Source organism: Callorhinus ursinus, unplaced genomic scaffold (assembly GCF_003265705.2).
Source record: "Callorhinus ursinus isolate GAN/ISIS: 27379988/994484 unplaced genomic scaffold, GSC_fseal_2.0 scaffold2, whole genome shotgun sequence".
NCBI lineage: Eukaryota > Metazoa > Chordata > Mammalia > Carnivora > Otariidae > Callorhinus > Callorhinus ursinus.
In genome coordinates this window covers 24,849,928-24,862,212 of record NW_027397064.1, presented here as the reverse complement: position 1 = coordinate 24,862,212, position 12,285 = coordinate 24,849,928, and the positions used below count along the sequence as shown (strand labels likewise).

The 12,285-nt window shown below is 34.6% G+C and overlaps 1 protein-coding gene across 1 annotated transcript in view; it reads right to left on the bottom strand.

Annotated features, from left to right (window-relative positions):
* Positions 1-2,003: 2,003 nt before the first annotated feature.
* ACADL (acyl-CoA dehydrogenase long chain) overlaps positions 2,004-12,285 on the bottom strand; it is a 42,445-nt gene continuing 32,163 nt past the window's right edge. The window contains exons 9-11 of the mRNA XM_025892304.2: positions 10,933-11,060; positions 8,686-8,772; positions 2,004-3,603 (exon numbers count right to left, since the gene is read on the bottom strand). Coding sequence (XP_025748089.1) covers positions 3,510-3,603; positions 8,686-8,772; positions 10,933-11,060 — 309 coding nt within the window. The 3' untranslated portion in view covers positions 2,004-3,509. The remainder of the gene's footprint in view (positions 3,604-8,685; positions 8,773-10,932; positions 11,061-12,285) is intronic.

The following is a 12,285-nucleotide window of genomic DNA, read 5'->3' as shown; positions in this document are numbered from 1 at the left end:
GGAGATACATTGGCAAACGTGGAAGCTAGTGGTTCATTATATGATCTTTACTATTTTTGAGAATGTTTGAAGTTTTCTGTAATTTTTCTTAAAAACGGGAAATGAGATTTCAAAAACAGAGTAGAACTTCCTTTCCACATTTACTATAAAGCAGTAGACATGATAGGCCTACTGTTGGTTTCCATCTCAATGTCAAATCTTTCCAATGACTCCAAATAAATAAATGCTGCGTGTGCCAAAAATAATACTGACCTATGGAAAAAAAAACAGTCTCCTAGAAATCTTACACCTTGAGCAATAAACTCCTAAAATTACTAGATTAGTAAAGATTTGCAGTTAGATTTTAAAATAGCATATCGAAACAGCTTCTTTTATATATTACCATTTTCAATGACACCATCAAAGAAATAAAGGGTGAAAATTTTACAGCAATAATTATGATTCTAAAAACCTCAGCTAAAAAACAAAATTACTCAGGCTTTTTGATGCTCATTAATTATTTACACAGTGTGGCTCTCTTGCTGGGTTGGTCCAGTCTGTTCTTTTGAGAATTATTATTATTTATCGTTTCTTGAGCACTCAGCACATGATGACAAATGCCCTCCCTGGGGGATAACAATCAAAACCACACAAGCAAAACACAAAGATCAGCTATTTAAGAAATGAAAACTAAATCAAAGGTTAAGAAACACATTTTGAACTCCCCTTTTTCTTGCTTTCAGCTTTAAGCCCATGATATAACACATGCATCTTTTAGGGGCCCAAAAGAAAAGTGAAGTTGCCAAGACAAAAAAACAACAACAACAACAACAAAAAACTGGTTTAGGAGCTAGAAAAATCCTAGACATTATTCCAAGAAGATATCCTGTCTTAGAAATCCTTTGACTCTCTGAGATATATAAATTACCAAAACCTATTCCTAGCTCTAGTGGACTGTAATAGCTTTGTGTGTGTATGATTTAGGTCTTCCTAGCCGACTTTTCTGTTCCCTTTCTTTTGATAATACCACTCTTGCTTCAGGAACTGCCTCTCCCCGTCTGTGTATTCCTGATGTGACTGTCAATCATAATGCACCTTTCCCCTACCTTATAATGACATCGTGCTGAAGGCTGTAGGCCCAGAGAAGCCCAAGGTCATTTTTACAGAGTGTGCAATGAAATTTCTCTACAGGGTCCATTAGACCCATTTGCAAAAAAAATAAATAAATAACATAGTTGGTTATAGTTTAAGTGCTGGCAGTCCTAAGCCCTGGAATCAAGCCTCTGGGACCCTAGTTCCTATAGTTGTTTTAGATTGTTTGAACTACTCCACAATCCTTTTATCGTTATTTACTTTGGGCGGGGGAGGGGCAGAGACAGACTCTTAAGCAGGCTCCATGCCCAGCGTGGATGAAGGGCTCGGTCTCACGACCCTGAGATCATGACCTGAGCCAAAATCAAGAGTTGGGCACTTAACTAAGCTACCCAACTGCCTCTCCACAATCCTTTTAAGCTATTGTGTTCACAATAGTACGAATTAGGTTTCTTTTGTCATTTGCACCTGAAAGAATCCTGAGACATTAAAAGAACTTGCCCAGGATCCAACAGCTCCTAAAAGGTAGAGTATTTATTCAAATTTAGGTCTGTCCGTCTCCACATAGTAGGCTTTTCCTACTATGCCAGTGTACTTTTTATGTGTATGTTCCTAAAATCTAGTTTCTGTAAGATTGAGAAAGGAAGGAAAAGGGTCTGAGAGGCAGCGGGTCAGTCTGTCTAATCCTATATTGGTTTCCGGTAATGGGGGGGAAAACTACAAATACCGTAATCTAATAAAAATTTATTTTAACCGATTTTGCACGGTATTTAATACCTATGAACAAGAATTCCGGGGGTGCAATCATACAAACTTCTACCCAAGAGGTGTGGAATTCTAGGAAAGAATGGTATCAAAGTATTTTCTCTTCCCTCTGCTCTACCCAGTTGTAATGGTTGCATTAAAAAACAATACCAACACCAAATAAAATGTTTTAAGTTTTCGAAGTTTATCAAGAAGACCTCTATTTGTTTCCATTAAAATGTCTTTATTCACTGTTTCACAGGTATATGCAAAAAAAAAAAAAGGTACTGAAATGATTCTAGCAGATTACAAATTCAATTAATGGCTTTTTTTTTTTCCCAACCAACTGAGCCACCCAGGCACCCAATGGCTTCTTTTTTGATAATAATTACTTTTCAGTGTCAAATCAAATGTTTCCTCACTTTCCTATCTTATTTATTTACTTTTAATTAATTAATTAATTTTTTAAGAAATTTTATTTATTTGACAGAGAGATACACAGCGAGAGAGGGAACACAAGCAGGGGGAGTGGGAGAGGGAGAAGCAGGCTTCCTATGAAGCAGGGAGCCCGATGCGGGGCTCCATCCCAGGACCCTGGGATCATGACGCTTAACGAATGAGCTACCCAGGTGCCCCATTTATTTACTTTTTAAAAAGATTTTATTTTTAAGTAATCTCCACACCCAACATGGGGCTTACACTCACAACCCCAAAATCAAGGGCTGCATGCTCTACTGATTGAGCCAGCCGGCCAGGTGCCCCTCACTTTTCTATTTTAAATGATTTCTGTTATTATTACACTTATCATGATTTGAAATTTTCTTGTTTATTTACTTCTAACTTTATCTGTTGCAACTTATTTGTTTATTCACTTCTTAGCAGGGATCTTGCATTTCATTTGCCATCATATTTTTAAGTTTGGCTTATAGAAGACACAAAGTATTTGTTAGTTTTTAAAAGTACACTGCTCCAAAATAAAAGTCTCTGTTTTGATACCTATAAGGTATACCAATATACTGAAACTAAAGGATGATAAATTATTCTGTGTTCTCCTATAAATGGAACTGGGATGAAATCTGTTGAAAGCCCAGGTGTTGGTAGATGAGGGAAGCGACCACATTCTCTAGTTGGGTGGGGTTGGGCAAATGCTCAGCTTGAGTTTAGTGGTTCCAGGAATCCAGTGGTTCCTGCTTCCACTTCATTCATCAGCATTTCAGAGACTCTGCATAAGCTTTTGTTTGAGGAAATGATTCCACAGCCTAAAAAGAGAGGCTTAGGAGAGGGTGGTAGAAAGCATTTACATTGTATATTCTTCCCTTTCAAAGTCAATGTGCTGTAACTATTATTAATGTTACTGTAAATAGTAATAGTAACAAAACTATTGCTGCCTTAATTTGAAAGCAATTATGCTTTTTTAGAATTTTAGGGAGAACCAAACACCAAGGTTTCTAGAATCAGAAAATGTTTGCCTTTTAGCTATGTAAAAAATTAAAAGTTAAACCTTGTACTGGAGAATTTTAGAATCTTTGAATTCAAAGTTTCTCCTACCACTGTATTAATTTCATATTTGATTTCTCTTTAAGAGAGCATATAAAAACATGTTTAGCATTTCCTCCCTTGCCAGGTTGCATTTTATCTTGAGTAGATTTAAAACCAGATTAGTTGTAACAGGATTCCAGGATGTGGGCAGATGTCTATTTGTCATGGACGATATCTCTTGCAATCAGCTCCTTCATTATTTCGTTGGTACCACCATAGATTGGCTGAACTCGGGCATCCACATAAGCTCTAAATAAATCAGAAGATGACTGAATGAGTAAATAAAAGATATTGGAAATTACAAATTTTGACTTACCAGGTAATTATTAGTTACTTTATTTAATGAATCCGAACAATAAAAGTTCTTTATAAATTCCTTTTTTTCCACTATGGCATTCATCCCAGATTTGTATAATTATAAAATTCTATTAAGATACTGGTCATCTTTATAGCTTTGTTTTAGTTTGCTTGATGAGACTGCAATTTCAAAATAACATTTATTAGTATGTTTTATTGATTTAATTTTGTAAAATTTAGCACATACAGCATTCTAAAAAAGGCTGTTTCAGGTTTAGAATGGACAAAAGGTCTTAATTTCTTGTTATCATTAATGTTCCCTTAAAAAAGTTATAATCTACTGGTTTTACAGGAAACAAAAGAGAAAAGAAAGTACCTATTTTCTAACATCCCTTTAGAGTCCCACTACCAATGCTGCCATCAGGAGTATAAATTGATGCTTTAGAAAATATTACTTCCCACAAAGTTAACAAGTAACTTATTTTTTGAAAATGGTTAATAGTCACTCCAGTAATGTATGACATTAAAATACTGAGTGCCTAAGTCTACTGCCACAAAAAAAGAAAAAATGTTACGAGGAATTCACTGTTGGTAGCAATGATAGCAACCAGGAAACTGTATAGTTGTTTTTACCTTTTCTCATCTCATTTTATCCTCCCACTTTATCCTCTCATTTTATCCTCTCATTTTCTCATCTCATTTTATCCTCTCATATCCTTTATCCTTTACATCAGCATCAGGGAGGATAAATATTACTATTGTTTTGCAGGTAAAGGAACTGAGTGCAGAGCAGTTACACATGCACTAATTAATGGTTGCTATTTATTGGTCACATAACAGATAATTAATTGGCAGGCTGGAATGAGAAGGTAGGTATCTTGCCACTTTGGCAAGTATCTTTTTTATTCTATCACAATATTTTCATTGGTATAGGCATGCAGGACTAGCTATGAGCTTTGGACTTTCCTAGTAGACGAATTCAAAGGCATTTTTTTTTTCAAGCAAAGAATGTTTTTTGTTTTTATTTATTTACATTTATATTTATTTATTTTTAAAATTTTATTTATTTGAGAGAGAGCAAGACAGCAAGAGCATGGTGGGGGGCAGAGGGAGTGGGAGAAGGAGGCTCTCCACTGAGCAGGGAGCCCAAGGCGGGGCCCGATCTCAGGGTTCCAGAATCATGACCCGAGCCCAAGGCAGCCAATTAACCGACTGAGCCACCCAGGCGCCCCTGTTTTTTGTTTTTAATTTGTTTTGTTTTTAATCTGAGACAAATTAAATGTGCCGGCTCTCTAGAAAAATGACCAGTTCTGGGACTACATATTCATCATGGTACCTTGCAAACAGTGAGCACTCAGTAAATATTTATGGATTTAGTGTATTACAAAGGAATTTTAGAGTCTCAATACCTACTTTTTGATGAAACTTGAAATATGAAGACATTTGCATTTTCAAATATATTTCTTCTTTTGAACAGATTACACTGTTGCCCACAAAATCCAGCACTTGCACATAGAGAACCTACCTAGCATTTCAGCCTACTTCAGCAATGCTTTTAGAAATTTTTGGACTGGGCTTTTTTTTTTTCCCACATTAAATAAGTTCCAATGGAGTAGGTAATGACAGAGATCAGTAGACCTTTTATAGGTTACTAATTAAATTAAGTCATCAACTAAAATTAACAGAGAAAGGCAGCAGAAGGAATGTTTAACCACACAGTGACAAAGCTCTGTATCTCAGGCTGTTCCTCCTAGCAGGGCAGAGGAGTCTTGAAATGGCAAAGCTCAGTAAGCCTCACTTCTCAAAGTCCCCAAGCTTAATGAGTAAGACTGAAACATATTCATATGCTTGAGACCAGTTATTTAAAAACAAATAAAAAGCGACAAAACAAAAAAGCAAAACAAATAAAAAACCCCAACAAATCCAACACACACACACACACACACACACACACACACACACACACACACAAATAAAACAGCCTAATCCGAGGATATAAGAAACACAATCAGAATGATTTTTTTCTCTCAAAATCTGTGCACTGCAACCACATACTGCCTAATGTGTCTAATCAGCCTTTTGATATTATCTACTATTCTCTCTTCCTAACTTATGAAAAGTTCTTTCCCCATGTCTTTGGGAAGAAAAATAGCAGTCTAGTTTAAAAGTTCGTACAATCTTTGAACTAACGAACCAGCCAAGAAGGGGATTATTATTCCTGAAAGGAAATATAAAAGTCTCTCAAATTGAAACCAGGCATTTCAAGTAAGCCATCAAGCTACAATATTTGCTTGCTACTGACCTGAAGGAATGGCCTCTAAGAAAACAGAGAGCAAGACTTACTCTACACTCTGATCTTGGGCTATGTGGATGGTAACTCTTCACCTCATACACCTTTCTTGGAACCTGAACTACACTAGACAAACACTGAGCCAATACATGTCTACATTTCCAACAGCAGTTGTAATGGCACAGTCAAGTAGAAGAATATAGATATGCATTATGATTTTACTTTCTTACATTGTGAATATTGTGAATAAGATGGATTAATATTGTGAATAAAACATGAAAATGCACAGAAAAAAAATTCCAGTGATGATTTAATTTGTGCTAGCATAACTCAATGTTTACTTCTGATTTCATGACTACACAAAGATAAAAAAAAATCTGCTTTTGATTAAGGCTCATTTGAAGTAGTTCTGAAAGGATATATGCCAAAATCCAAGTCCAGGGATTGACCAAAAAATAAAAAAAATAAAAAAATAAAATAAAATGAGTATATATGTGAGTGTGTGCGTATATATATAATTTAGTTACTTCATGTCTACATTCCCAAAGAAGGGAAAAGCCCTAGTTGCTGCTGAGTTTTTATAAAAGGTTATAAATTATACACACCCTGTGATTAAAGCTTTCTGAACTGCCCCAATGACTACAGAAAATTAGTAGATTAAATCTATACTGGAGCTTCCGTTCTTAATGTAACTTAACTAAAATGTTTAATTTTCCTCATTGAAGACCATAAGTATATCAAATGTTTTCAATTATGTTTGCCAAAATGATAAATTTGAAAGTCAATTTGAATACTAGTTTGATAATTTTCCCTTTCAGATAGTCTGTATTTAGATTAAAATTAGAATAGAAAAAGTTTTTAGAAGCCCATAGCATTCACATTATCAAATTCAAAACTCAACTGGACTTCTCTCCATATAGTAAAACTTCCTTGAGAAAGTTTTATAAACTGAAAATATTGCTAAATAAGAGGAAAATTTGCTAGAGCAAAATGAATAATCAAATATTTAAGATATGAAAACTTTGATCCTTTTCATATTTGTTTTTTTCTGAAGTGCCATTTTTTTTTTTACTTTTAAAAAGTGATATTTTAGGGGCACCTGGGTGGCTCAGTCAGTTGAGTGTCTCACTCTTGGTTTTGGCTCAGGTCATGATCTCATGGTTGTGAGATCAAGCCCAGTGTCTAGCTCATACTGAATTGAGATTGTCTCTCTCTCTCTGCCCCTCCTCTGGCTCATGTGTGTGTGTGTATGTGTGTGCGCACATGCACGTGTGCATTCTATCTAAAATAAATAAATAAAATCTTTAAAAAAGTAAAATAAAAAGTGATATTTTAGAAGACATATAAATGACCAACAGGTATATGAAAAAATGCTCATTGTCACCAAAATCAGGGAAATGCAAATCAAAACCATAGTAAGATATCACCTCACATCTGTGAGGATGGCTATTAAAAAAAAAAAAAAAAGGAAAACAGGTGTTGAGAAGAATGTGGAGAAATTGGAACCCCTGCACACTGTTGGAGGGAATACAAAATGGGGCAGCTGCTATGGAAAACAGTATGGAGGCTCCTCAAAAAATTAAATAGAACTACCATATGATTTTAAAATCCCATTTCTAGGTACTGATTGTAAAGAATTGAACAGGACCTCCAAGCAATATTAGCATTCACATGTTCATTGCAGTATTATTCACAATAGCCAAGATGTGGAAACAACCTAAATGTCCATGCACAGATGAATGGATAAAGAAAATGGAATGGAATACTGTTCAGCCTTAAAACAGAGGGAAATTCTACAATATGTGACAACTTGGATGGACTTGAACATTCTGTTAAGTGAAATAAGCCAGTCACAGAAAGACAAATACTCTGTGATTCCACCTATATGAGGTATCTAAAATAGCCAAATTCATAGAATCAGAGAAGAATGATGGTTGCCAGGAACAAGGGAAGAGGAAAATGGGGAGTTATTAATCAACAGGCATAAAGTTTCAGTTGAGCAAGATGAATAGGTTTAATTATAGGTCTGCAGTAGAATGTTGTACCTCAGTTAACAATACAGTATGGAACACTTAAAAATTTGTGAAGAGGGTAGATCTGATGTTAAATGGTCTTACCACAGTAAAATAAAATAATTAATAGTCAATGCAAATTAAAGGAAGACTAATAACCTATTTTTTATCCACTACGTTAGTATAAGGTTTAAAAAGCAGGAACATTCATAGTTTAGGAAGATAAGTTAGCCTCAAACTTTTTTCATTTGAATATGAGTTGCGACTAACTAGAGAAAATAATCTGGCAATGTATTAAAATTTAAAATATGCATACTTTTGAACCAGCAGTACTACTTTTGGAACTCTGTCCTGTCATAATCAAAAACACATGTATCTAAGACAAATGTTTAAAGGTGTTTTGTTGAAGCATTTATTCTCATAGTAAAAGAGTCGAAATAACCTGTGTGACTATGGTTAACCAATAAAATACAGCATCATTCGACCATAAAGAAAGTGATATTAATCCTTCTGTATAATGATTCAAATAAAGCCAAACTTTATTATGTTGGTCTCTTCACTTTAAAAATGATAAAATCCTAGTAGCGAGCTGATAACATGAAGCTGTTTCACCCGCTTGAACACACTCTGCAGTCAGATGACAAATACAAAGATTTTGCTTCTCTTTTTCCTCTACACTCAATGTACAAAGTACAGTAAAGAAATTTTCCTTTTTCTTCGCATCATACTCACTTTGCAATTGGGTACTCCCACATGTATCCCCAACCTCCATGGAGCTGGACACAGTCATAAGCTACACGGTTTTGTAAGTCAGATGCCCTAGATGACCAAAATAAAAAGCAAAAAAGGAACATTTGAAATGGATTTTCACGAGGTGCTTCACAATCAGGAAACAAATTATTCTGACTGCTTAAAGACATACATTATCAAACAATTACAATTAGACATATTAGCTAACCAGAGAAGACTGACATAAATTATATATGAAATAAATCTCTTGACAGTTTTCACATAATGAATACTTTCCTCATCAATTAGTTTTGGCTGGGTTTTTGGTAAGGCTAGAAATAAAATGTGGAAAGCATAGACTATTAGGTTTTGGTTACTTTAGGCCTGAAAAAGACAAAGTAAAAACCTGAATTTGGTCTAATTTATTTAGATTCTTTGTATGATCTAAGTAACTATATAGTTATACAACCATCTATTTCCTTTTGCCTTGTAATATGTCTTTTTCTCCAAAGGTATCACTTCTACCTGAAGGTTGCAATTCTGAATTTCAGTAACTGTGAAAAAACTTTTTTAGGGATTTTCAGAAATAAACTGAAAGTAAAAGTAAAAACCTAAGAGGGAAGACTACTATTAAGGTACGCACCATTATTTAGGAAACTTGTTAAAGATTATTTGGGCATTATTATTCCCAAAGTATCTGAAATACTTGAGAAATATTCTTGATCTTATCACAGTAATTTTAACTATCATTAAAATTCATAAGATAACTCGTAGAGATTTTATTCATCTTAACATAAAAATATAAGTTCAAAATGCTTTTCAACATATTTTTCTTATTTTTTAACTTTTAAAGTAAAGTAATGTCTGCCCACAACGTGGGGCTTGAACTCACAACCCTGAGATGAAAAGTTGCATGCTCTACTGACTGAGCCAGCCAGGTGCCCCTCGACCTATTTTTCAACAGTGGGAAACAAAGCAAAAGTAAGCATAACCACATTTTCTTCTGTAAAATAATTTTTAACTTAAGTCATAGGACAGGTGAGGATGTTCCTAATACAACAGTAACAATATAATGATTAACAGATAAGGCTCAGGGGGCAACAATATTTGGAATTCTATACATTTTTGTATTTGGCAAGTATTTTAGTGAAATATTTACTGGGCTATAACTAGCTGCTTCCTCTGCTTCAATGTGAAGTAACAGTATGTCTTTAAACTTAGTGTTTTCAAAGAACAATAAGGTCAATAGCTATCTAAATATCTCTTTTTCTAAAAATGTCTAAAAAATTTTTATACTTTTTTCAATAAGTCAAAGAACTTGCTATAAATGTAAATGTAAAATGTATCCCTCAAAGTACAAGTTCCTAGTAATGCCACATCAATTTCAACCTGGCAGTTTTATTATTTTGGAATCATTACATAAAGAAGTATCCTGCATATTTCCCCATTCTATTTCTGATTGAACTGAACACAAGTTAATGAATAATGACAGGAATTTTTTCTAGGTTATTTTTGGGCTAATGAGATGTGAGAATGTTCGTTTTTAAAACAGAGGAAACCAAACCCATTTCCAGAATCTGATTTAAACTATGTTCTTGCATCTTAAAATACACAAAAACCTTATAGGAGTCTCTTTTCAATTAATTCATCTTTAATACCATTGCTACTCATCTTTAATCCCAATGAAAAGTCTTTCCAAGGCTAATAGGACATTTTCCCTTTCACTCAATCGAGCATGTGTCACTTTTGATGGGACAATCAATTTTTCAGACGTTAGATCTGGACATTTTAAATAGAAAAATGCAGTCCAATCTACTCATTTTACAGATATCAAAATATTGGCCCTGAGAGAATTAAATTTAATTATAGTTATTCGATGAAAGACTTGGGATTCAATCTCAGGATTCTAAGTCTTACTGTTCTTGTTTGGTCTCATTACAGTGCTACTCATCAGATAATTTGAAATTAAAACTAGTACTTGAATGAACTAACCAGTCACCCTACTTCAGTATCTTAATATCTTATTTTCAATAGCAAGCTAAAAGTTAAATCCACTTGAGTAATTTTTAGCACATTATAAATAGGCTTCATGGGACCCTCCAGCATTTTTTTTTTTTTAAGTTGATCTTTACTGTAGTTTTTATTTTCACAGCCTTCTTCCTTTAAGACCCTCACGGCTGAGTGTAAGGTTGGAAGAATTGCATAACAGTCTGTGCAAACACCACATTTTAATTACTGAAGCACGCATACCAATATTTCGCCATGGAGGCCGTGGCAGAGTCCAGACGTTTCTTTTCATGCAGCTGAAGACAGCTGTCCACAAAAGCTCTGGTTACACAAATGTGTGTTTTTAATTCTGCCAGCTTATGCTGCACTGTCTTGAATTTAAAGAAAATGAAAGGGAAAAAATTGAGCATAGAAGAAGAGCATATTTTTAGTCACCTAGTATATCAAAAATTATGTAATGGAAGATCTTTAGAGCAAAACAAAAGCAGAATTACCGGTTCTTTTTTTTTCCCCCTCTCTAAGAGGCATATGTTAAACTAAATAACTTAAATTTAAAACCCACTATATTCATTGCTAGAGAAATCTGTACTAAAAGATGAAAAAAGAGATAAATACATAAACAACATCTCATGTTTTAGATTAAAAAAAAAATTTAGACCAGTTAGGGAAACTGCCTGAAAAACAGCAATGGCTTCAATAGGTGAGCACCATCTGGTGGTACAGTCCTTTAATACAGCTGTTGAAAACACCTCTTTTTCCTCCAGAATCTAAATCCATATAGAATGTCTTTTTTTGCTTTTTATAAAGAATTTGTCTCTATTAATGAAATTAAGTATACACATTTATCTATTCTGCTTCTTTGTCTTGGAGTAAAAGAATAAAGTAACAAGCTGGAAGGACAACATTAAAAATATTTATTAGACATTATTTTATATGGCAAAGTATTTAATTTAGATCTACAGAATGTAGAATAACAGCATCAGAGCACTCCAGAGATCAAAGTCCGGTACGCTCCAACCTCTTTCATCTCTCTCTGCCCTTCCTCCGATCCCTCTCAATAGCTAGTCTCTAACTTGAACTGAATGATCTGGAATGGCCAATGTTAATATTTTATACTTTCTCCTCCTGGCCATAGACAACCTATAGTAGCCTTCGAAATCATTCTCTCTACTCTCAAGTGTTTTTGACTGCTTTCACTTCAATCAAATTTTCTTATATTCCAGTTTCTTGGCTCTCATACCTTGAATTCTGAGTTTACATCTGGTCTCTTTGGCACCAACTCTTGAAACTCCTTCAGGAAACTGGCTTGGATTTGACATACTAGCCTTCCACTTTGGGTAACCCCCCGAAGTACACCCCATTCTAGTTGACCTCTTAGGTTCAAGGCCCAGCTATGGTCAGCTGGCTCTGTCTTCCTTGTGGAAATTCAGACAGAACAGAGTTTTGATCATGCTGCTATGGAATTCATGAGTGAGACCTTTGCTGTGGCTAATAAAAGGCGTGGAAGTTAGTGACAAAGTGGCACAGTTAAAATCAAACTAGAAATTCATGTGCCCCACCTATGCACTGGCAAGTTCAAAGCCATGATTGAATCCC